The 26,242-nt window shown below is 48.5% G+C and overlaps 1 protein-coding gene across 1 annotated transcript in view; it reads left to right on the top strand.

The window, feature by feature from the left end:
* LOC147718124 (tripartite motif-containing protein 6-like) overlaps positions 1 to 26,242 on the top strand; it is a 131,630-nt gene that overhangs the window by 54,069 nt on the left and 51,319 nt on the right. Inside the window, exon 2 of the mRNA XM_086919247.1 lies at positions 11,123 to 11,218. Coding sequence (XP_086775373.1) covers positions 11,123 to 11,218 — 96 coding nt within the window. The remainder of the gene's footprint in view (positions 1 to 11,122; positions 11,219 to 26,242) is intronic.

The following is a 26,242-nucleotide window of genomic DNA, read 5'->3' as shown; positions in this document are numbered from 1 at the left end:
ATCTTTCCAGAGCCCATGAGGCTCCCCAGGGGCACTGCTTCCATAGAGCCCGAGAGGCTCCAACGTTATAGGGGGCCATTATTTAGTGAGTCCACAGAGCGGGACTCCAACGAGCGTGGGGGCATTTTTTGATGGTAGAGCGGCCCCGGCTGGCAGCGGGCCGCTCCCACGTTGTCCCGCAGTCCTGATTATTTCGACACACACGAGAGGCTCCTGGGCATTTCCTTGTGGCCGAGTTCCCAGAAGGGGGACTCCATTGTCGGGGGCATTCCTATGGTGTTCAGAGCCCCCTGGCTCCTTCATTACAGGCATTCACTTCGTATTCAGAGCCCACGAGGCCCCCGGGCCATAGTTGTTTTGGGGTCACAGAGCCTGCAAGGCTCACATGTGGTTTTGGCCCAATTATTTCCGCAGAGCCCCCAGAAGAGAGCCAGGAGGCACACTGGCGTCAGGCTCCCTGCTACAGCTGCCCCGCACTTAGTGGGCAGCTGCTCCGTTTAAGCCTGTTCCTTGCGCATTCTCCTTTGGCAGCCTGCGCAGCCTGCCCTGACATTGTGGACACAGGGCATCCTAGCCCCTGAGAGGCCAAGTTGGCCTAGGGACAGTTCCATGTGTTGTGCCCTTGCTTAGGGTACGTGTTTATTCCCTATGAGATTTCTGCGCAAATGTGATACCTGCCTAATGTGATTCCTTCACCATGTGTAATGCTTTATACCTCTGAATGTATGCAATGCTTAGGAGGTTGTTTGCCCTAGTATAGTGATGCTAGTGAGTTCATGGTGCCCTGTGTGATATTGGCCTAAGGTGTTTAGGATTGCGTAGGTGGTACGTACCTTTTACCAGTGATGACTGGTTGTGTGCTATATGTACCGTTTGGTGCTACAGTTATTATATATGCTATGTTCTAAGTGCTTATTCCTGACAGTGGCCCATGTGGCCCTGTCCCATGTACATAATCCCCTGTAAATTCTGCCCGTGCCTATGGCACATTGTAAAGTATGTGTTTTTTATCTAATGTGTTTGGTATAATGCAAAGGCTATTTTGATAAATAAACTTGTGTGGAGTTTCCTTTGTGGTGGGCCTTGGGTGTTGTTGCTGGGTGCGCGCGCAAACGCTTTACACATCGCCTCCGGGATAAGCCTGACTGCTCGTGCCAAGCTACCAAGGGGGTAAGCAGGGGTTATCTTGGCGGGTGACTTCCTTGCCCTGACTAGAGTGGTGGTTTCTGCCTGGCTTTGGCGCAAGCCTTAGCCAACCAGAAATTCCCATTTCTAACACCACCCAACCTCATGTCTATGTTACCACTCCCCTTTATCTATCTACATGTCTCTACTACTTTACCTGAGAGGTGAAGTTGGCCTAGGGACAGTTCCATATGTCGTGCCCTTGCTTAGGGTACGTGTTTATGCCCAATGTGATTTCTGCACAAATGTGATACCTGCCTAATGTGATTCCTTCATCATGTGTAATGCTTTATACCTCTGAATGTATGCGATGCTTAGGAGGTTGTTTGCCCTAGTATAGTGATGCTAGTGAGTTCATGGTGCCCTGCGTGATTTCGGCCTAAGGTGTTTAGGATTGCGTAGGTGGCACTTAGCTTTAACCAGTGATGACTGGTTGTGTGCTACATGTACCATTTGGTGCTACAGTTATCATATATGCTATGTTCTAAGTGTTTATTCTTGACAGTGGCCCACGTGGCCCTTTCCCATGTACATAATCCCCTGTAAATTCTGACCGTGCCTATGGGACATTGTAAAGTGTGTGTTTATTATCTGATGTGTTTGGTATAATATAAAGGCTATTGTTATATATAACCTTGTGTGGAGTTTCCTTTGTGGTGGGCCTTGGGTGTTGTTGCTGGGTGCGCGCGCAAACGCTTTACACATCGCCCCCTGGGATAAGCCTGACTGCTCGTGCCAAGCTACCAAGGGGGTGAGCAGGGGTTATCTTGTCGGTTGACTTCCTTGCCCTGACTAGAGTGGTGGTTTCTGCCTGGCTTTGGCGCAAGCCTTAGCCAACCAGAAATTAACATTTCTAACACCACCCAACCTCATGTCTATGTTACCACTCCCCTTTATCTATCTACATGTCTCTACTACTTTACCTCTCTCAGCCCATTGTCTACTTCAACACTCCACCACACCTACCTAATATCTCTCTATCTCACATCTTGTTCACTGCCTCCTCTAACCCCCACTGCTCTCTCCCTACCTAGCCTTAGATATTTACTTCATCGTGAATTCCCTACCTCATCTTCCAGCTTCTTCTTTCTCCTATTCTACCTCTGTTCGCTTTCAGTCACCTTTCAAAAATACTACTCCTTCCTTGCTACCTCTGTTTCTGTTGTTTCACCCCTCTTTCTACAGCTCCTCTGCGCCTCTCTCTCTCTTTCTCTCTCTCACACAAACACATCTCCCTTGTTGGACCCTCTTCTCCTTTCTCCTGACTCTCCGCCTCAACTAACTCTCTCCACTTCTTCCTTTGAAGATCTCTCTACTTCACCATCTCTTCCTCTGTTTGTATCTCACAACTCTCCACCTGTGTAAACTTCACCTCTCTTTCTCTATTTCTCACATCTTTGAACATACTCCTTTCTCTCTAGACTACGTTTCTCTTCCCACACTTCACTCCTCTTTCTACCCTTTTCTCTTCCCAAGTAACTCTTTACCTCTTTGACCTCTGACCCTCTGGGCCGTTCACACCACCACGCACCGCGCACACCCCCCGTGAGTGTGCCCAGGCTACCCCGATCCCGCCGCTGCCTGCAGCTGTGCTCCTGACCACTTGTGTGGTCTCCGCCTCCGTAGCGCAGCGCTGCTTTCCACCTGATTACTGTTTGTTTTCTCCCCTGTTGCCCGTATCGTGAGCAGCCACTGTCTCCTGTGTTTTCAGTTTGTTTCCCCGCTGACTGTTGTTTCCTCTGTTGCCCGTATTCTGCCCAGCCTCTGTCTCCTGTTATATTAGTTGTTCCCTTGTTGCCCTTCTGTGCCCAGCCATTGTCCTCTGTTTACTTGTTGCCCGCTGTTTTCCCTCTTGCTGTGCCCCCGCCGCATTTCCCGCCACCTCCCCACTCCCTGCCGCTGCTCCCCTGCGGCCCCGCCCCCTTCCACCTGGGACCCTTTCTATTTGCCGCCCCGCTCCCGCCTCCCAGCTGCTCCTCCCTCGCTCCGCCCCCCCACTCTCCACTTACGGCAGAGTGGCAAACGCGCAGCGTTGACGCTTAGCGGGCGCGCCCTTCGGCACGCCAAAGGTAAGCCCTACTGCGCCCGTCCGCGCCTGGACCGCGCCCAGCGCCAGACCCCCTGGCCCCCGCAGACACCAGCCCCCCCGCCGGACCCACAACACCACCTTACTCAACGCACTCAACACCGGCCGGATCCCGGGATGCTACCGAGCCACCCCGAGACGAACCCACGGACACTTCAGCTGCCACTCCTCCAAGTTCACCTGCATCCTGACCTGCACCGCACCCGCCAAGCCGAGCACCAGCAGCAACCACCTCAAGTGCATCCTGCTCAACACTCGCTCCGTCCACAGACACGCCGTCGAACTATGGAACCTCCTCGACACCACAACCCCAGACGTCGCATTCCTCACGGAAACCTGGATGAACGCCTCCTCAGCACCCGACATCGCCATCGCCATCCCGGACGGATACAAGATCACCCGGAGGGACCGCGGCAATCAGACAGGAGGAGGCATCGCCATCATCCACAGGAACACCATCCGCATCACGACCAACACCGACGACACCCTGACAACCTCCGAACACCTGCACTTCCAGATCCACACCGACCCCAAGACCACCCTCAGAGGCACCCTCATCTACAGACCCCCGGGACCACGCACACAATTCAGTGAAGACATCACCGACTTCATCAGCCCGCACGCCCTCCCCTCCGCCGACTACATCCTCCTCCGGGAGCTCAACTTCCACCTGGAGAACAACAACGACCGCAACACCGCCACCCTGCTGGACAACCTCGCCACCCTCGGTCTCAAGCAGCTGGTGACCACCCCCACCCACTTCGCTGGACACACACTCGACCCGTCTTCTCCTCCAGCAAGGACATCGTCTTCAGCCACGCCACCGGACTCCACTGGACGGACCACAGCTGCGTCCACTTCAGCTTCAGAAGAACAAAGGTCCACCACCACCAGCAACAAGTCGCTCGCAGAAGCTGGAACAAGATCACAGCCGACCAGCTTGCCGCATCCCTGAGCCAGCACCCCCCCACCAGCTCAGCGGACCCCAGCCAGGCCGCCGACAACCTCACAAAATGAATCCGCAGCTGCACAGACGACCTCGCCCCACTGAGGACCCCACCTAGCAGACCCGGCAGTAAGAAAGCACCTTGGGTAACCGACGAACTCAAGAGCTCCAAGAAGAACTGCCGAGCCCTCGAGAGAGCCTTGCGCAGAGACCCAACACCAGACAACATGACCACCCTCAAGCTCGCCACCCGAAAACACCATCAACTGATCCACGCCACCAAGAAAACGGCATTCAAAGAACGACTGGACAACAACGCACACAACAGCAAGGAACTCTTCAACATCGTTAAAGAGCTCTCCAACCCCAACGCCGGAAACAACGACCTCACCCCATCGCAAGACCTCTGCAACTCGCTCGCCTCCTACTTCCACAACAAGATCGCTGACATTCACAACAGCTTCAGCACACAACCAACGCTCCCCACGACCGCACCGACACCCCCCACCACCACACTCCGTGCCTGGACCCCCATCAGCACCGAAGACACCATCCGCACGATGAACACCATCCACTCTGGATCTCCAACCGACCCCTACCCTCACCATGTCTTCAACAAGGCCGACACTGTCATTGCACCCCACCTGCGGGATATCATCAACACCTCCTTCGACACCGCAACCTTCCCTGAGAGCTGGAAGCACACCGAACTTACCGCTCTACTGAAGAAGCCATCAGCCGACCCCACCGAACTCAAAAACTACCGCCCCATCTCGCTCCTCCCGTTTCCTGCCAAAGTCATCGAGAAGACCATCAACAAGCAGCTGGCCGCCTTCCTCGAGACGAACGGATCCCTCAACCTCTCGCAGTCTGGCTTCCGGGCCAACTACAGCACCGAGACCGCCCTCATCGCAGCCACCGATGGCATCCGAGCCCTGCTCGACAATGGAGAAACAGCGGCCCTCATCCTCCTCGACCTCTCCGCGGCATTCAACACTGTCTGCCACCGCACCCTAGTGCAGCGCCTCAGCAACGTCGGAATCCAGGAGAAGGCACTGGACTGGATCACCTCCTTCCTCGCCGGGAGGACACAGAGAGTCCGCCTACCCCCGTTCAGATCAGAAGCCACCGAAGTCATCTGCGGCGTCCCTCAGGGCTCCTCGCTCAGCCCCACCCTCTTCAATGTCTACATGAGCCCCCTTGCGGCCATCGCACGCCAACACACCCTCAACATCATCTCCTACGCCGACGACACTCAGCTGATCCTCTCCCTCACCACGACCCCGCCACCGCCAGAGCCAATCTACACGAAGGGATGACAGGCGTAGCCGAGTGGATGACGACCAGCCGCCTGAAACTGAACTCAGACAAGACGGAAGTTCTCATCCTGGGCTCCTCACCCTCTGCCTGGGACGACTCCTGGTGGCCCCCCGCCCTGGGCAGCGCACCCAAACCGACAGACCACGCACTCAACCTGGGCTTCATCCTGGACTCCTCCCTCTCCATGACCAGACAAGTCAACGCCATCTCCTCTTCTTGCTTCAATATCCTGCGCATGCTACGTAAGATCTTCCAGTGGATCCCTATCGAGACCAGGAAGACGGTCACCCAGGCCCTTGTCACCAGCCAACTTGACTACGGCAATGCCCTCTACCCGGAACCACCGCCAAGCTCCAGAAGAGACTCCAGCAGATCCAGAACGCCTCAGCAAGACTAATACTTGACATCCCCTGACACAGCCACATCTCCGGAAACCTGAGAGACCTGCACTGGCTCCTGGTCACCAAGAGAATCACCTTCCGTCTACTCACCCACGCTCACAAAGCCCTACACAACCAAGGCCCAAGATACCTCAACAGCCGCCTCAACTTCTACACCCTCACCCGCCAGCTTCGATCGACCAGCCACGCCCTCGCCGCCGTCCCCCGCATCCGAAGAGCCACAACAGGAGTAAGGTCCTTCTCCTACCTGGCCGCCAAGACCTGGAACTCCCTCCCGACCCACCTCCGCCTGCCCCAAGACCACCTCGTCTTCAGGAAGCAGCTGAAGACCTGGCTGTTCGAGCTGTAGCGGACCCCCCCCTCCCAAGTGCCTTGAGACCCTCCGGGTGAGGAGTGCGCTATATAAATGTTTTTGATTGATTGATTGATTGATTGATTTACCCGGCTTATTTTTCTATAATTCCTCTAATTTTGCACTCTTCCTCTACCCTGCAACTCTCTGTGTATGTCCACCTCTTAGGTTCTGTTATATCTAAGATTTTTACCTTCCATCTTCCTTGTTCTTCTGCCTCTGCTGTTCAGCCAGTGAGCGTAGAATGTTAGTGTGAATGCAATGTCATTGGAATGTGTGGATTGCTGTGACTGGGACTGTCAGGTGGATCCTGGGCTGAGCAGCAGAGAGTCTGCTCCTGGTGGGGCTATTTACATATTTACTGGAAAACCTATCTGAAAATCTAAGATCAATAAACTTATCATCTGTAACCTACCAAGTCTACTGGAACTCCTTTCCTACGACAAAACAATTTATCAGTCTCTACTTCACTTCTTTTTAAACTTGACCTTTCTACCTCACCCCTTGCGGTAATACATGTGTCTGCCACTCTCTACATTTCCTTCTCCGTATCTCTATCTCTCTAAAACATTCTAAATCCATAGCTATTTTTCTTCCGAACATTCTCTACCCACATCTTCCGCGTTCTGCCTCCCCTTATCTATTCTTCTGGCTACCTCAACTTTCACTGTTAATTTTCCCCGCATCACATATCTTCCTATATCATCTCTGTCTCTACCTCTTCTCCATCTACTTCACATCTTTCGCTTTAGTGTTTTCTTTAAGTCTCTGCCCGTCTCTAGTATCCTGACTCATCCATTTCTTCTACTCAGCAAGGTCAGAGGTCATATCTAGACGAGGATGTGCACACATGTAAAGAGAAGGGAGACAAGGCATGGGAGAGAAATGAGGACGAAAATATTACATTTTAAACAATGGAATGGGTAATCCTCAGAACAGGTCTTTGGTTTAACTGTTGCAGAAAGAGAAGGATTAGCAAAGGGTGATGTGTTTGTGATTACAGGGATTTGGTAATTACATCTGCAATTTTGCTAAATATTTTCCTACAGTGGGAGCCACAATCTGGGTAGCTATGGGTTTCCACATACAATGTTGTTGTTGCAAGAAAGAAAATCTGGATTCAAATTCGAAAATGTCTTTGTGAGTGATTGTTCAAGTTTGATTTTGATAGTATTGGATGAGTGGATGCCAGGCAGCTTGAGTGTTTGGCTGTCATTTTGAAGGTTTAACATATAATTCATTATTGATCAACATGAAGAAGAGGGATAATTAATGCAAAGTTGTTTCAAATAGAAGACCCTGAAATATACATCGCCCAGCACCCACAAATCCTTCAGATGTCACTGACTTCCGCTCACAGACCCTGTATGATGCTGGTGCCTGTACCCTCTTCCAAACACAATGAACTGCTGCCTGTCTGTAGGGTACTGGTGTATTTTCTCGCTCTTTGTAACTGCCTCTCCCCTATCAAAGACTGTATATGGAGCTGGTGCTTGTTCCCTCTTACAGACCCCTTATGAACTGCAGCCTGCCTATCACAGACCCTGTAAGGACTGCAGCCAGCCTATCACAGACTCTGTAAGGACTGCAGCCAGCCTATCACAGACCCTGTAAGGACTGCAGCCAGCCTATCACAGACTCTGTAAGGACTGCAGCCAGCCTATCACAGACCCTGTAAGGACTGCAGCCAGCCTATCACAGACCATGTAATGACTGCATCCAGCCTATCACAGACCATGTAATGACTGCAGCCTGTCTATCACAGACCCTGTAAGGACTGCAGCCAGCCTATCACAGACTCTGTAAGGACTGCAGCCAGCTTATCACAGACCCTGTAAGGACTGCAGCCAGCCTATCACAGACCATGTAATGACTGCATCCAGCCTATCACAGACCATGTAATGACTGCAGCCTGTCTATCACAGACCCTGTAAGGACTGCAACCAGCCTATCACAGACCCTGTAAGGGCTGCAGCCTGTCTATCACAGACCATGTAAGGGCTGCAGCCTGCCTATCACAGACCCAGTAATGACTGCAGCCTGCCTATCGCAGACCCTGTAAGGACTGCAGCCTGCCTATAACAGACCCTGTAAGGACTGCAGCCTGCCTATCACAGACCCTGTAATGACTGCTGCCTGCCTATCACAGACCCTGTAATGACTGCAGCCTGCCTATCAGAGACCCTGTAATGACTGCAGCCTGCCTATCACAGACCCTGTAAGGACTGCACCCTGCCTATCAGAGACCCTCTAATGACTTCACCCTGCTTATCACAGGCCCTGTAAGGACTGCAGCCTGCCTGTCATATACCCTTTAATGACTGCAGCCTGCCTATCACGGACCCTGTAAGGGCTGCAGCCTGCCTATCACAGACCCTGTAAGGGCTGCAGCCTGTCTATCACAGACCCTGTAAGGGCTGCAGCCTGCCTATCACAGACCCTGTAAGGACTGCAGCCTGCCTATCACAGACCCAGTAATGACTGCAGCCTGCCTATCGCAGACCCTGTAAGGACTGCAGCCTGCCTATAACAGACCCTGTAAGGACTGCAGCCTGCCTATCACAGACCCTGTAATGACTGCCGCCTGCCTATCACAGACCCTGTAATGACTGCAGCCTGCCTATCAGAGACCCTGTAATGACTGCAGCCTGCCTATCACAGACCCTGTAAGTACTGCACCCTGCCTATCAGAGACCCTCTAATGACTTCACCCTGCTTATCACAGGCCCTGTAAGGACTGCAGCCTGCCTGTCATATACCCTTTAATGACTGCAGCCTGCCTATCACGGACCCTGTAAGGGCTGCAGCCTGCCTATCACAGACCCTGTAAGGACTGCAGCCTGTCTATCACAGACCCTGTAAGGGCTGCAGCCTGCCTATCACAGACCCTGTAAGGACTGCAGCCTGCCTATAACAGACCCTGTAAGGACTGCAGCCTGCCTATCACAGACCCTGTAAGGACTGCAGCCTGCCTATAACAGACCCTGTAAGGGCTGCAGCCTGCCTATCACAGACCCTGTAAGGACTGCAGCCTGCCTATCACAGACCCAGTAATGACTGCAGCCTGCCTACCGCAGACCCTGTAAGGACTGCAGCCTGCCTATCGCAGACCCTGTAAGGACTGCAGCCTGCCTATCACAGACTCTGTAAGGACTGCAGTCTGCCTATCTCACACCTTGTAAGGGCTGCAGCCTGCCTATCACAGACCCTGTAAGGACTGCAGTCTGCCTATCTCACACCTTGTAAGGGCTGCAGCCTGCCTATCACAGACCCTGTAAGGGCTGCAGCCTGTCTATCACAGACCCTGTAAGGGCTGCAGCCTGCCTATCACAGACCCTGTAAGGACTGCAGCCTGCCTATAACAGACCCTGTAAGGACTGCAGCCTGCCTATCACAGACCCTGTAATGACTGCCGCCTGCCTATCACGGACCCTGTAAGGACTGCAGCCTGCCTATCACAGACCCTTTAATGACTGCAGCCTGCCTATCACGGACCCTGTAAGGACTGCAGCCTGCCTATAACAGACCCTGTAAGGACTGCAGCCTGCCTATCACAGACCCTGTAATGACTGCCGCCTGCCTATCACAGACCCTGTAATGACTGCAGCCTGCCTATCACAGACCCTGTAAGTACTGCACCCTGCCTATCAGAGACCCTCTAATGACTTCACCCTGCTTATCACAGGCCCTGTAAGGACTGCAGCCTGCCTGTCATATACCCTTTAATGACTGCAGCCTGCCTATCACGGACTCTGTAAGGGCTGCAGCCTGCCTATCACAGACCCTGTAAGGGCTGCAGCCTGTCTATCACAGACCCTGTAAGGGCTGCAGCCTGCCTATCACAGACCCTGTAAGGACTGCAGCCTGCCTATAACAGACCCTGTAAGGACTGCAGCCTGCCTATCACAGACCCTGTAAGGACTGCAGCCTGCCTATCACAGACCCTGTAAGGGCTGCAGGCTGCCTATCACAGACCCTGTAAGGACTGCAGCCTGCCTATCTCACACCTTGTAAGGGCTGCAGCCTGCCTATCTCAGACCCTGTAAGGACTGCAGCCTGCCTGTCATAGACCCTATAAGGGCTGTGCTCTTCTTATCACAGACTCAGCCTGCCTATCAATGTGCCCCTGTATAAGATTTATTAGTAGATGGGACTGCTCTATAGAGCAAAATCAAGAGGCCATTTTATGAAATTGTCAGGAAAACGGTTCAGAGGTGCAGCAGCAGACAGAAACATAGCTGGAAAGAGAGGGCTACTCAGTCTGAGGGGAGGCAGCTTGTGGCATGTTCAGAATGTGACTGTTGTAGCACAATGTGAATAAGTGAAGCTGGTACACATGATCTGGAATCATGTGGTCTGGAACGTACAATCTGTACATGTCTGGCTGGAACTTACAATCCGTACATGTGTGGGTGGAACCTAAAATCCATATATGTGTGTCCTGGTACACATGATCTGGAAACATGTGACGTGGTATTTACTATCTGTACGTGTCTGACTGGTACATATGATCTGAAATCATGCAATTTGAAACTTATAATCTGTACATATGCAGCTAATACACTTGACTTGGAAACATGTGGATGCATATTTACAATCTGTACATATGTTCCAGATACCTATATTTCAGATGTCGGACTGATATTTGCAATCTGAATATCTGTGGTTAAAACGTGTAATCAAGATACATGTGACTGGCACTTTAATATGAATATATGTGGTTGGTACTTACCATCTTCATATGTGTGGATGACCATGTAATGATTAGTATTGTCTGAACAACTTCACTTTACAGATCTACGTTTCTCACCTGTGTACTTTGCTCTCTGCAGGGGAAGCTCCAGGACTGGCTGTGTACTCTGAGAAAAGAGATGGGATACATTCTGAAGTCTAAACGCAAGGAAGAGGAACCATATAACACCATCAGGGTGAGTGGAAGCCATGAGTCCTGTGTATTTGAACACCTGCCGTTGTGTTTGTTCAGGTCTCCGCAAGTTCCGGTCTAGGTTAGAGATGCACAGAAGCCAATGGCCCACCCTCCAGCCTGGGTCTTGCTGCTTCCACCAGGTAAATATGATGGCTTGATGAGAATTTCTGTCCAGGGACCTTCATGAGAGAAGCAAAAGCAAGATTTACTATTTCAGCCTCTAGGTAGCAGTCACAAACTTTCACAGTCTATTTCAAAGTATATATGTACAGATCTTAGCCATCTGTCTCAGAGTATGCGCATATGTGTGTGTCTGTGTTTGCACATGTATGTGCATGTGTTTGTTGGTGTGTTTGTGTGTACATGGTTCCAGTCATCTGTGGGACTGCATTTGTCTCTCTGTGTACGTTTTCAATCACATCTCTGTAAGCATGCATTTCCATGTATGTGTGTGTGGGTGTGGGTTTGTGTGCACACATCTATTTGTAGGTTTGAGTATGCTTAGGTGTGGAAGGATTTGTGAGCATGTGCATGCATGCCTCTGTATGAGTGTGTTCATCTGTGAGTTTATACACACATCTGTACATGATTATGTCCTTCAGTTTTCTATGTGGAATTCAGCTAATATGTTGAGGTGCATTTATTATCAAAATGGAATCAGCCTTGGAATATGCAAGAACTAAAGTTAGAACAGTAAATGTAATGAGTTTAACATTGCAGTATGTCGGTATTAGGAGAATGGAGCCTTATTGTTGTCGAGATTTGTGTCAATATTATGACCTGAAGCTTTGTGATGGAATAGGTCAATTTGGTGTTCCCTGTGGGATGTGGAGTTTACCTCCTTGGAAAAAAGAATTACGTCTCTGACCCGTCCTAGTCAGGAAAATGAGAGTTATTAAAGGGTCTTGAAGAACTATTGGGCAGCCCAGATCCACTGTCAGTGATTGTTTCCTGCTCATGAAGGATCTGGAAGAATTGTTGGACCATCTGAGTTCCACTGCCAGTGATTTACTGTCCTGATAGGTCTGTAAAAACAGAGAAATAAAAGATATTGGTGGGTCTTGAGGAACAATTGAACATATCTGATCCGCTGTTAGAGAATATTTCCAGTTTTCGATGAGTCTTGAAGACCATTGAAGCAGCTGAGATCCACCAACAGTGAATATTTCAGTTCTTCATGGATTTGGAAAAACGCTTCGACCAGTTGAAATCCATTCTCAGTAATTCTTTCCAGACCTTGATGGGACTGTAAGAACATTTGGATCAGCAGTGGGTCTTTGAGGTGGTGTGGGTGCTCTGTTGCATCTTTCACCTGGACTCTAGGTTTCAGTCCCTCACACCTCCATGGGGTGCCCCCTTCACATGTCCCTTTCAGCCTGGATTTCACCAGAGATGGAAGATCACATTTTACAGGTGGATGACTTGTGTCCTTCCACCGTCCAGGAGTTTGAGAGGGACATACCTGCCATGTTCGACCCATGGCCACGCCTCATTCTTCACACCTTTATGAACAAAACAGAACCTTCTAAATTCAGTCCACGGTGGAACTGGGAGTCAGTAAAGAGATTTTAAGGTTGACTTAAGGTGTTCTTATAGTTTAGTTTCAAAATCAAATTCACTGCAAAGATCTGCATTATTTTGGAAATATCTAATTCTTTTATTAGGAAGGTATTTTTTCATGTTCCCACAATAATTTAAATGTGACCTGCCCCCCCTTTATCACATAGATTTCAATACTGGAAGTTGTACCTGTAATAATCTCATAACTCATGTGTGAAGTGATTTATTTTACACCTGCATTAAACTGCTGTTACGAGCACAGGGCAGACCCACATATCACACCCCAGAAGCATGAAGGTATTATTTAACCTGGTGCCCTCACAAAAATGGAAGCTCTTCGTTTAGTGTGATTTCAGTGTTTACAGTGGTATTCATTTACCATTAAAACGTAGTATTCATTTAGTATGCATGAAGACTAAGTAGTATGCCCACAAGCCGAAATATGCAAATGGAGAAATATTAGATCTACTCAACTACCCTTCAAATATCAATCAATCAAACAATCAAAGACATTTATAGAGCTCACTACTTACCCGGAGGGTCTCAAGGCGCTTGGGGGGGGGGGGGGGTCTTGAGCTTCTTCCTGAAGGAGAGGTGGTCTTGGGTCAGGCGCAGGTCGGTCGGGAGGGAGTTCCAGGTCTTGGCAGCCAAGTAGGAGAAGGACCTTCCTCCTGTTGTCGTTCTTCGGATGCGGGGGACGGCGGCGAAGGCATGACTGGCTGATCGGAGATGGCGTTTGGGAGCGTAGAAGTTGATGCGGTTGTTGAGGTAGCTCGGGCCTTGATCGTGTAGGGCTTTGTGTGCGTGGGTGAGGAGACGGAAGGTGATTCTTTTGTTGACGGGGAGCCAATGCAGGTCTCTCAGGTGTCCGGAGATGTGGCTGTGTCGTGGGATGTCGAGGATGTGTCTGGCTGAGGCGTTCTGGATCCACTGGAGTCTCTTCTGGAGCTTCGCGGTAGTTCCGACGTAGAGGGCGTTGCCGTAGTCCAGTCGGCTGGTGATGAGGGCCTGGTCTCGGTGGGGATCCACCGGAAGATCTTCCGTAGCATGCGCAGGATGTTGAAGCATGACGAGGAGACGGCATTGACTTGTCTGGTCATGGTGAGGGAGGAGTCCAAGATGAAGCCCAGGTTGCGTGCGTGGTCTGTCGGTTTGGGTGCGGTGCCCAGGGTGGGGGGCCACCAGGAGTCGTCCCAGGCGGAGGGCGAGGAACCCAGGATGAGGACTTCCGTCTTGTCTGAGTTCAGTTTCAGGCGGCTGGTCGTCATCCACTCGGCTACGTCTTTCATCCCTTTGTGAAGGTTGGCTCTGGCGGCGGCTGGGTCGTTGGTCAGGGAGAGGATCAGCTGGGTGTCGTCAGCGTAGGAGATGATGTTGAGGTTGTGTTGGCGTGCGATGGCCGCGAGGGGGCTCATGTAGATGTTGAAGAGGGTGGGGCTCAGCGAGGATCCTTGAGGGACGCCGCAGATGACTTCGGTGGCCTCTGACTTGTACGGTGGTAGGCAGACTCTCTGTGTTCTTCAGTCGAGGAAGGAGATGATCCATTCCAGAGCCTTCTCCTGGATTCCGATGTTGTTGAGGCGCTGCACTAGGGTGCGGTGGCAGACAGTGTCGAATGCCGCGGTGAGGTCTTGGAGGATGAGGGCCGCTGTTTCTCCGTTGTCCATCAGGGCTCGGATGTCATCGGTGGCAGCGATGAGGGCGGTCTCGGTGCTGTGATTGGCTCGGAAGCCAGACTGTGAGGGGTCGAGGGATCCATTCGTCTCGAGGAAGGCGGCCAGCTGTTTGTTGACGGTCTTCTCGATGACTTTGGCTGGGAACGGGAGGAGCGAGATGGGGCGGTAATTCTTGAGTTCGGTGGGGTCCGCTGTAGGTTTCTTTAGTAGGGCGCTGAGTTCGGCGTGCTTCCAGCTCTCCGGGAAGGTGGCGGTGTCGAAGGAGGTGTTGATGATGTCCCGCAGGTGGGGTGCGATAACAGCGTCGGCCTTGTTGAAGACGTGGTGAGGGCAGGGGTCGGTTGGAGATCCGGAGTGGATGGAGTTCATCATGCGGACGGTGTCTTCGGTGCTGATCAGAGTCCAGGCGCGGATGGTGGTGGTGGGGGGCGGTGGTTCGGTCGTGGCGTGCGTCGGTTGAGTGCTGAAGCTGTTGTGTATGTCCGCGATCTTGTTGTGGAAGTAGGAGGCGAGGGAATTGCAGAGGTCTTGCGATGGGGTGATGTTGTTGTTTCCGGCGTTGGGGTTGGAGAGCTCTTTCACGATGTTGAAGAGTTCCTTGCAGTTGTGTGCGTTGTTGTCCAGCCGGTCCTTGAAAGCAGTTTTCTTGGTGGCACGGTTCAGTTGGTGGTGTCTCCGGGTGGCAAGCTTGAGGGTGGTCATGTTGTCCGGTGTTGGTTCCCTTCTCCAGGCTTTCTCGAGGGCTCAGCAATTCTTCTTGGAGCTCTTGAGTTCGTCGGTGAACCATGGGGCCTTCTAGCTGCCGGGTCTGCTGGGCGGGGTCCTTAGTGGGGCGAGTTCGTCCGCGCAGTTGCTGATCCACTTCGTGAGGTTGTCGGCGGCCTGGCTGGGGTTCGCTGAGCTGGCGGGAGGGTGCTGGCTCAGGGAAGCGGCGAGCTGGTCGGCTGTGATCTTGTTCCAGCTTCTTCGAGCAACTTGTTGCTGGTGGTGGTGGATCGTCGTTTTTCTGAAGGTGAAGTGGACGCAGCTGTGGTCCGTCCAGTGGAGTCCAGTGGCGTGGCTGAAGGCGATGTCTTTGCTGGATGAGAAGACGGCATCAAGTGTGTGTCCGGCGAGGTGGGTGGGGGTGGACACCAGCTGCTTGAGTCCGAGGTTGTTGAGGTTGTCGAGCAGGGTGATGGTGTTGCGGTCGTTGTTGTTCTCCAGGTGGAAGTTGAGGTCCCCCAAGAGGATGTAGTCAGCGGAGGGGAGGGCATGTGGGCTGACAAAGTCGGCGATGTCCTCGCTGAATTGTGTGCGTGGTTCCGGGGGTCGGTAGATCAGGGTGCCTCTGAGGGTGGTGTTCGGGTCGGTGCGGATCTGGAAGTGCAGGTGTTCGGCGGTTGTCAGGGTGTCGTCGGTGTTGGCAAGTAAAGAGGGTACCTAAATATTTTGACCTAATGTAATGTAACAGGTGGGCCCACCTATAAGCAACTTCCAGAAAGCTGTGATTTGATGAAGTATCCAGGCGCATGTTATGCAATAAGGGTAGTGAGACCTTGAACCATTTGCCCATATTTAGGGAACGTTATTGAAACCTGATTGAATAAAAAATGTTGTGCGTAACTGTAAGGAGACAACTGCAATTCTTGGGCAGAGACCACTAATAAATGTTGTTCTATTGTAATACGTTTCATCGAATTAGTTTCAAAACGGCACATGACCGACTATAAAATGAGTATGGTCTTTTATTTGTTTAGCAAACTGTTAAGCCTTGACCTGGAATCTGGTTAACGAATGGATGTGCATCAGAAACGATTATTTGTACTATGCCACATTTGCCTTTGAAAAAATGTGACTAGCTAAGTAACACACATTCCTTACTCAGCATGCCCCCAAACAGTCGCCTCAAGTTAAACCCCCATCCAGTTCCCTCAGGCAACATCTCACATCAGTAGGACGGAAACACTTGACCGATCTCACCGGTTAGAGGTGGACAGCTTCCTCGCCGGTGTCCACTCTGCAGACCATCTGGCTTCCTCCCAGGGTGGCCTGGATCTATTGTGTGGGAGTTGTGCAGTGAGATGCAGTAATGAAGGTGTAGGGGGCGTGCAGTGCCCACCCACCTAGCTGGACTGCACCCCAGGCTCTCTCCCCCACCTCGAGCAGGGCATTCTTGCCCTGCCTCCTCTGTGGTCCGCAAGGCTCTACCTGCTCTTACGGAGGTGGCTTCAGGGTCAGCTCCACTGAGCGACCCTCAGGCTTGAGCCTCGATGCCCTCCTCTGCCCCGGACCCTCTACCTCCCACCCCTGTGAGCATCTCTCTGGGGCGTGCCAACCTGGCTATATATGCGCTCTAGGATGTCACTTCAAAGCAGGTTTATGGACTCTGAACTCTTGTTACACAAGTTAAAACCCTCAACAATACTGGTTTCCGGAAGTCTCTTTGTTGGATGACGTCAGGTCCGGGTGTACAATCTACTGTGACTTTCACCAGACATTTGCCCCTTTTGAAGCACTAATGACATCAAAAGCTAGCAGCTCTAGGGACATTTATTAGAGGTGTTCAATCAGTGTCCGGGATACCTCTCCTTTGCCCTCTCTTTGATGCCACCAGAATGAAAACAAACAAACACGTGTTGCTGCTAAATAATGGCAATTTAGGTAGCATACTGTTTTGCACCACTTCAAACTATTTGCATAACTGAAGCAGTCACGAAAATGAATTTGTTCACCTCCTGTATGGTTTACAACGAGCTTCAAAAGTCTCAACAGGATTATTCTGGCTTTTGAAGTCGATTCCGAACTGTGAATATATCCTAGGCATCTGTAAAACGTGTAGACTTCACATGCTTAACAGTTACTCTTGCTGATTTTCAAACAATTCGTGTATAAATGTGAGTTGTGACATGACACAAAAGTGCTTTTGCACGCTCAACATATAGCTTTGATAAGTCAAAAATGCCACAGCCACCTTACCTTCGACGATCTGTTCACAATGAGCGCCCCTTGTCGTGGGCGGACTCTTCTTCTGTGTCCCTCCGCACTCGTAAAGTTGTGTTTTTAGTGGCGGCTGGTGACATTTGAAAGTGGTGCGGCGTAAAATGATAATCATACATCCATAATGAATTTTGTAGTGGCACTGACATATTTTTGGTAAGGTGAAATCACTTTGAGCGTTTATACTTAATTTATAGAAAATATGAACGCAAAATTGTCCAGAAATATCTGCCACACTGTTTGTATGCATCTTTTAATCCTTTTCAGAGGTCAGTTTCATATAATACAAGCAGCTACTAGAGTGGCAACCTTGCATGAACCATATCGATCAATAAAATGCTAGTGTAGCAGCAAGCAAGATTGGGGGGCCCGCCTTGCTAGCCTAGTAGCAACATTTGAAAAAAAAGAAAACGATAACTCTTCTCTTTGTGTGTGACTTTTCACATCTTGTACATTTGCAAATTTTTTAGCTTTAGTGGCCCAGAGGGCTGGTGCCTGAGCTACTTCGAATGATTTAAATCGACCAAATGGATAGCTGTTCAATAGTGACTACGAATGTACGTGTATAAATATATTTGACATCTCATTTTTGTTGTAATTGCTATTAAAATGGTTTGTACGCCAGCAAGCAAATGGAGGTTGAGACATGAATGTGCGCAGAACGAATCGACTGGCATTTCTACGGTTTGTGAGGTAATGCTCCCGAGAGAGAGGACCCCCCTCCCAGGCTTGCAATATGCACTGTAATAATGTAACACAATGACTTATTGCGGTGCCAGAATCCCGCCACATTGACTGATGCAAATTCTGCCACGAGGACTTGCTCTGCACCTTACCATATGTGCATGTGTGTGGTGCGCGTGCCGCCGCGCGAGCGGGCGCGAGACAGACCTCCCCTGTCAAGGCCGCTATCAATTTAATTTTCCCAGCCAGGGTGACCTCTGCGGCGTGACAGCTCCGGTTTTGTCTCGTGGCATTAGTTTTGATACAAAGATCCGTATATTTACATGACACGCCGTAAGGGAAAACAATTTAAAAGTGTATAATAAGTGAAAACCAATATATATCACTGTGCTTCAGTAGCAAATTCACGGGATGTGTTTCTCTGACATATCAATTTGCGGCACATGTCTTTTACTCACAAGTTTACTGACGTTCTGGCACGTCGAACTGCATTAAAAATACAATGAATATAAATATAAAAAACTTACCTTGGCTTAATGGCTTCGTTCCCGCGCTGACTCCCGACTCGAGTCCCGAGACTGCTCCCGCCGTCCTGGAATTTGAATGTGAGCTCTCATCATTGAAGGCTGCAGGCAGCCTCCCTCCCCTCCATGGCAGCCGGTGCTGATTGGTTCGGCCGGCTGCCCTAAATACATCATTTCTCATAGTCTGCATCCTGCAGAACGGAGAGTGGGAGGAGGCTTGGGGGAGCGGCTTGCCCACTGTTGCTAATACTGTCTGTTTGGACAGCCTCTCAGGCTGTCCAAACAGTCCGTATTCACAACAAAGGGCAAGCCACTTCCCCAAGCCACTCCCCCCTGCCCTGAGGCTCGAGAAACTAGGAAGTTCGGCTGACTGCTTTCTCGCCGTGCGAGAAGGGCAGGCAGAAACAAATGGTAGTTATTAATAAATAACTACCATTTGTTTCTGCCTTCTTCTCGCACGGCAAGAAAACAGGTGCGCGGGCCCAAACGCCCCCATGGGAGAACCGCCGCTGTGTGTTTTGCAGCCCCTCTGGATTTCTGAGCGGGTCCAAGGACTCTACCGCCGATCCTTGTCATGCCCAACGCCCTCCCGGTGAAGTCTTTTTCTTGTTTTGCAGGAATGTAAAAAACACAAACCAGAACTGACAGTGCAAGTGCGCTTCCCATCAGGGCTGCAGTGCTTTTTGAATTATTTTATTTCATTTTATTTGTGCAATTTTATATAGCGCAAACTTTACCCGAAGGTGTCAGAGCGCTTTACATAGGATCCAGTTGAAAACATAAGGACTGACGGTTACATGCGTAAAAAGATTGCAAATTTTTGCATTACATAAGAACCAGTTGAAAACATACGGACTTAGGATTACATGCGTTACAAAAAAGGTACAAACAGAAAAAATTGCAAATGTACAAGAGATAAAGTCACACAAGGAGGAGATACAAATGGATATACTCTAGGCCTATACTAGTGATATCTCTAGCAACATAGGGAGGGGATACAGATGGATATACTCTAAGAGTCACATAGGAATGGTAGAGAGCACAACTGTCTACTGCATATACTAGTGATTAGAGTTATCTCTATATACATAGGGAGGAGATACGAATGGATATGCTCTAAGAGTCACATAGGAACGGTAGAGAGCACAACGGTCTACTGCATATACTAGTGATTAGAGTTATCTCTATATACGTAGGGAAGGGATATGAATGGATATACTCTAAGAGTCACATAGGAACGGTAGAGAGCACAACGGTCTACTGCATATACTAGTGATTAGAGTTATCTCTATATACGTAGGGAAGGGATATGAATGGATATACTCTAAGAGTCACATAGGAATGGTAGAGAGTACAAAGGTCTCCTGCATATACTAGTGATTAGAGTTATCTCTATATACATAAGAAAGGGATACACATGGATATACTCTAAGAGTCACATAGGAATGGTAGAGAGCACAAAGGTCTACTGCATATATCAGTGATTAGACTTATCTCTATATACATAGGGAAGGGATACACATGGATATACTCTAAGAGTCACATAAGAATGGTAGAGAGTAAAAAGGTCTACTGCATATACTAGTGATTAGAGTTATCTCTATATACATAGGGTAGGGATACACATGGATATACTCTACTAGTCACATAGGAATGGTAGAGAGTACAAAGGTCTACTGCATATACTAGTGATTAGAGTTATCTCTATATACATAGGGAAGGGATACACATGGATATTCTCTAAGAGTCACATAGGAATGGTAGAGAGTACAAAGGTCTACTGCATATACTAGTGATTAGAGTTATCTCTATATACATAGGGAAGGGATATGACTGGATATACTCTAAGAGTCACATACGAATGGTAGAGAGCACAACGGTCTACTGCATATACTAGTGATTAGAGTTATCTCTATATACGTAGGGAAGGGATATGAATGGATATGCTCTAAAAGCCACATAGGAGACTAGTCCTTAGAGTTATCTCTATATACATAGGGAAGGGATGTGAATGGATATACTCTAAGAGTCACATAGGAACGGTAGAGAGCACAAAGGTCTACTGCATATACTAGTGATTAGAGTTATCTCTATATACATAGGGAGGGGATATGAATGGATATACTCTAAGAGTCACATAGGAACGGTAGAGAGTACAAAGGTCTACTGCATATACTAGTGATCAGAGTTATCTCTATATACATAGGGAAGGGAAACACATGGGTATACTCTAAGAGTCACATAGGAATGGTAGAGAGTAAAAAGGTCTACTGCATATACTAGTGATTAGAGTTATCTCTATATACATAGGGAAGGGATACACATGGATATACTCTACTAGTCACATAGGAATGGTAGAGAGTACAAAGGTCTACTGCAGATACTAGTGTTTAGAGTTATCTCTATATACATAGGGAAGGGATACACATGGATATTCTCTAAGAGTCACATAGGAATGGTAGAGAGTACAAAGGTCTACTGCATATACTAGTGATTAGAGTTATCTCTATATACATAGGGAAGGGATACAAATGGATATACTCTAAGAGTCACATAGGAATGGTAGAGAGTACAAAGGTCTACTGCATATACTGGTGATTAGAGTTATCTCTACATACATAGGGAAGGGATACGAATGGATATACTCTAAGAGTCACATAGGAATGGTAGAGAGTACAAAGGTCTACTGCATATACTAGTGATTAGAGTTATCCCTATATACATAGGGAAGGGATAGGACTGGATATACTCTAAGAGTCACAGAGAAGGGAAGGCACGTGAGATAAACGAGAGAGGGAAGCAGATAGTGGTGAGCAAGACAGTGAGGAGTGTGTCAGAGGCAACAGGAGAGACAATAGGAAAGTCGAAAGGACAGAGGGGGAGGTCAGAGATCGCTAAAATGGCGGAGGAGGAAGGTAGAAGAAGAGGCGAGTCATACAGAAAAAATGGCGGGGAGCACAAAGGTCCAAATCAGTAAGTCCAGGAAGAGGGCTGACATAGCCAGCAGGTCCAGGGGGAGAAGGGAAGACCGCAGCAAAGACGCAGCCTCATCGTTCATGAGGAGCTGGGGCAGAGGAGATCAATCCGGAGACCAGAGGGTCAGGGGAGAAAGACCACAGGCGCCCAGGCAGAGATGGGAGGCAGCAAAGTTTGAAACAAGGTTTGAAGGGAAGGAGGAGCCTCTCACCAGAGCCCAGTTAAACACGTGGGTGGTGGCGTTGAGCGTGTGGGGTAAAGGCCGTGTTGACGCTATTGATGTGGTCGCTCCCGGTGAGTTGTGTGTGGGTTCATAGTCCCTGGCATGCGTTGGTGTCCCTGGAGCCTGTGGCTGCTGGTCGTAGGAAGCGTGTCCCCAAGGGCGCCATCTTGGAGTCAGGCACAGATTGGCGCGAAGGAGCGCGGTCAGCAAGGGGGTGGGAGGCACATCTCCGCCCTCTGGCCCAGGCCCGTCTGTCGCGGAGAGCAGAGGTATGGCCCCCGGAGCTGGTGAGTGAATATGGTCTCGAGGCGGCGCTGTCGTCAGCAGAGGGCGCCACCGTCAATCACTGGCCCTTTCTGGTGTGCCGCTGGCATACCACAGAGTCTCGGCAGGTGGCGGCGGGTGGCAGCGGGGGACGCGGCTAGAGCCCTACGTACCGCTCGGGTGTCCAGCGCTGTTATACTTATCTTGTGCTTGAGTCTGTGGCTCGCGCGCTGAGCTTGTGTCTGCCTTTCTGTGGCCAGGGCTCGAGAGTTCTCTGAAAGCCGTTAGAGGCAGTTTGTACCTGACGCTGTTAGTCGGGTTTCTCCTATGCTTAAGCTTTTGAATAAAGCCTTTACCAAGTACAGCTATCCTGTCTCCTGTGGATCTTTACAACATTTTATGGCGACATTTGAAGACGGGGACAAACAGAAGTGAGGAGGAAACCCGACAGTGATCGGAGCGAGTGATCGGCAATAAACGGTCTACTTGTAGCGCAGGACAGCAAAATAGTAAGCCGCACTGTTGTTGAGATTTCTGAGAAGAGGTACGTGCGGTGGACATTATTTATAAATGTATATTTAAAATAAAGAAGAGAAAAACTCACTGGGGAGAGTTAACACTGACACCGGTAACTGGAAATGAGCCAAAGTGACTTCGCGCATGCTCATTAACAAAACAAGAGCATCCTCACAGGAAATTTTAAAGGGGCAATATCGCTTGAAAGGGCAATACACTGTCTATGGGCCCAGTTCTTAACGAACAGCGAAAACAAGCATTTCTGCCTCAATAAGGTTACAAAATGGGAATTTAAAACTCTCTTTAAAGAAGAAAAGTTTTACATTTAAAAAAAAAAGAGGAAGTCCTTGGTAATTTGATCCCGTGGAACAGTATTAACAGCTGTGACACACACACATTTTGTTTGAAAGGCTCGAGTGTGTCACATCATCAACTGTGATACACACACATTATTTAGAGTGAACTGGATATTAACAGCTGTGACACACACACATTATCGTTGGAAACTTCGAAAGTATCAACAACTGTGATACACTCACATTAATATAAGAGTACACTATGTCACATGAGTTGGTTGGTGGTAGATAATATTGATACCTATCATCTAAATTGTGGGGATATTTCATGCTGAAAATGAATGTGAGCAATTCAATTCAAGCTCCAACTCCATTTTTAAGTATTCCCGGGGAACCTTCCATGGAATGGGATGACTGGTGTGAAGCGTTCGAAAATTATATAGTGGCCTTAGATGGAACAACATTTTCTGCAATTAGAAAGAAGGCATTGTTGTTAGGAGCCTTAGGAAAAGAGGGACAGAGAATTTATAAATATTTACCAAATCCACCGGTTGACATTGATGATGTATATAAAGATGCACTGTTTAGATTGTATATTAGATTTGCAAAACAAGAGAATGTAGTTATGCATAGACACAAATTTTATACTGCACCCCAGAAACAAAATGAGACTATAGATGAGTTTGTCTCAAGATTGAGAGAGTTATCTGTAAAGTGTCAGTTTGGTAACATACAAGAAGAGATGATTCGAGACCAGTTGATTGTGCAATGTTTTAGTAAAAAAACACAAGAAAGTTGTGGGCTGCAAGAAACCCAACTTTAACGGAAGCTATCACTATCACTAAGGTGGTAGAAGAGAGCGATAGGTGTATGAAAGAATTAAAAACAATCCAACAAGCGGGTAACCAAGATATTGCCAACTTACAGAGTGAAACGTGTGAGTCGGTTAATTCTATAAGTGCAAAACAAGGGTCAACTAAAGGAAGCAAAGCAACCACTTCGTACAATAAGCCGGCTATGCAAAACAAGTACAAGCAAAATGCACGTGCGTGCAATAATTGTGGTAGTCCCTTCCACTTAGCTGATTCAAAGAATTGTGCAGCCTTAACCAGAGATTGCTTGAAATGTGGAAAAAGGGGACACTTTGCACGTATGTGCAGAACTGGTACTTTTAAAAAGGTTGCCATGGTAGAGTGTGAGGGAAATGAGGATGAAGCAGAAGTCATGATGATTATGTCGGAAGGAGACATCAATAATGTTGAGAATGTTGTTTTAGCTAGACCAAAAGCTGGTTTCGGTGTAAATGGACGAATTCTGACACTTATGGTAGACACAGGTTCCCGATATACTATAATTCCAAAGTCGCTATATGAAACATCTTGTGCAAAGGCTGAGTTAGTTGCTTCAGATGTAATCTTGAAAGGGTATCAGGGTGTAAACATTGGGGTACTTGGTTTCTTTGAGTCATGCATTACATTCAAGGGGAGGGCCACACAGGGCAAAATTTATGTATCCCCTCATGGACCTGCAATATTAGGGTGGTTACACCAATATGATTTAAACATCAGAGTGGACCCAAGGGCTGACCCACCGGTATTGTGTGTTACTGATGAAAAAGTGTGTGATGTGACAAAAGATTTGGAAAGCATTTTGAGTAAACATTCAGGAGTGTTCAGTGAAAAGTTGGGGGAGGCTGTTGGTTATCAACATATCATTAAAATTAGGAAGTGTTTTACACCAATAAAGCATGTGGCACGCAAAATACCGTTGTCTGCTAGGGAGGAAGTAAGGAAAATCATTAAGCAATTATTGGATGATAATATAATTGAGCCAGTTGAAGCAACACAATGGTTAAGTCCGATGGTGATCACACAGAAACCGGATACATCTTTGCGTTTCTGTGTGGACTTGAGAAGTTTAAATAAAGCAGTAATTATGGACAGTTTTCCGCTTCCAAACATTAACGAAATTGTGTCAAGCCTGGGGGGTGGTAAGGTGTTTTCAAAACTCGACTTAAGGAGTGCCTTCCATCAAATTAAGCTTCATCCTAATTCGAAGGAATATACGTCATTCATCACTCCTGAGGGTACCTACCAATTCAAGAGACTTCCATTTGGATTATGCTCTGCAGCAAGTGCTTTTCAAAGAATAATTACAGATGTCTTGAAAGGAATTGAACGGGTTGTATTCTTCCAGGATGACATTTTAATATTTGGCTTGGATTCAAGTGATCACAATTAAATTTTGGATAGAGTTCTGACATGCATTACAAGAGCTGGTTTAACATTAAGAAAAGAGAAATGCGTTTTTGCAGTGAATGAGGTAGACTATCTGGGATACCATGTTAGTGGGAGTGGCATTCAACCAAAGCAAGATTTGGTTAGTGCGATATGCAATGTGTCTGAGCCAAATGACAAAGACAAGTTAAGGTCATTCATGGGCATGGTAGAGTACTATGGAAAGTTTGTGAGAAATTTCGCAGGAAAGGTCGAGCCTTTGAGGAATATTTTGAGGAAGGGGAAAGGCTTTGTTTGGGGGAGTGAACAGAAAAATGCATTTGATTTGATTAAGAATGATATTTTGAATGCAAACATTCTTTCAAGTTTTGTGCAAACCTTCTCCACTGTTATCACTGTAGATGCAAGTTCTATTGGAATTGGGGCGGTTTTAATGCAGAAAAATGGTGGGCAGCTGAATACTGTTGCGTTTGCATCTCGTTCTTTGACGGAATCTGAGAGGAACTACTCCGTCATTGAGCGGGAGGCACTGGCGGCTGCATGGGCTACCAGATATTTTAGGATCTATTTATGGGGAATCACATTTGTACTAAGAGCTGACCATAAACCGCTGTTGAGAGTGTTAGCCCCTGGGGAAATTAAGAATTGCTCGGGAAGGTTGGCTAGACTTGCAGTAAGTGTTCAAGATTTTTTGTGTAATGTGGAGTATGTACCTGGTTGGCGCAACAATGTGGCGGATTGTTTATCAAGGTTGCCTGACACCAAAGCAGAGTCAAAAGAATTGGTAACGGAAAATGTGGTAGCGTATCTTGAAGATTTGTCAGGGGATCTTCATTGTTCAATATCAAAGGAAGAGTGGGTGGAAGCAATAAAGAAAGATCAAATCATGCATGGTTTAATCAAGATGTGTACGGAGGGGGTGTCCAGGATGAGCACTGTGACTTCTACATTAAGACCTTATGTCCAGTTGCAAGATGAAATTTCTATGCAAGGGGATTTTATCTTAGTTAGAGGTGAAAAATACATACCTCCTGAGTCACTTAGAAGCCGTATAGTTGCTTTGGCCCATGAAGGACATTTGGGCCAAACA

The sequence above is a fragment of the Lissotriton vulgaris genome, chromosome 4_2, assembly GCF_964263255.1.
Source record: "Lissotriton vulgaris chromosome 4_2, aLisVul1.2, whole genome shotgun sequence".
NCBI classification, from domain to species: domain Eukaryota; kingdom Metazoa; phylum Chordata; class Amphibia; order Caudata; family Salamandridae; genus Lissotriton; species Lissotriton vulgaris.
Note: the sequence above shows the minus strand (reverse complement) of the source record. Positions and strands in the feature narration are given on the sequence as shown.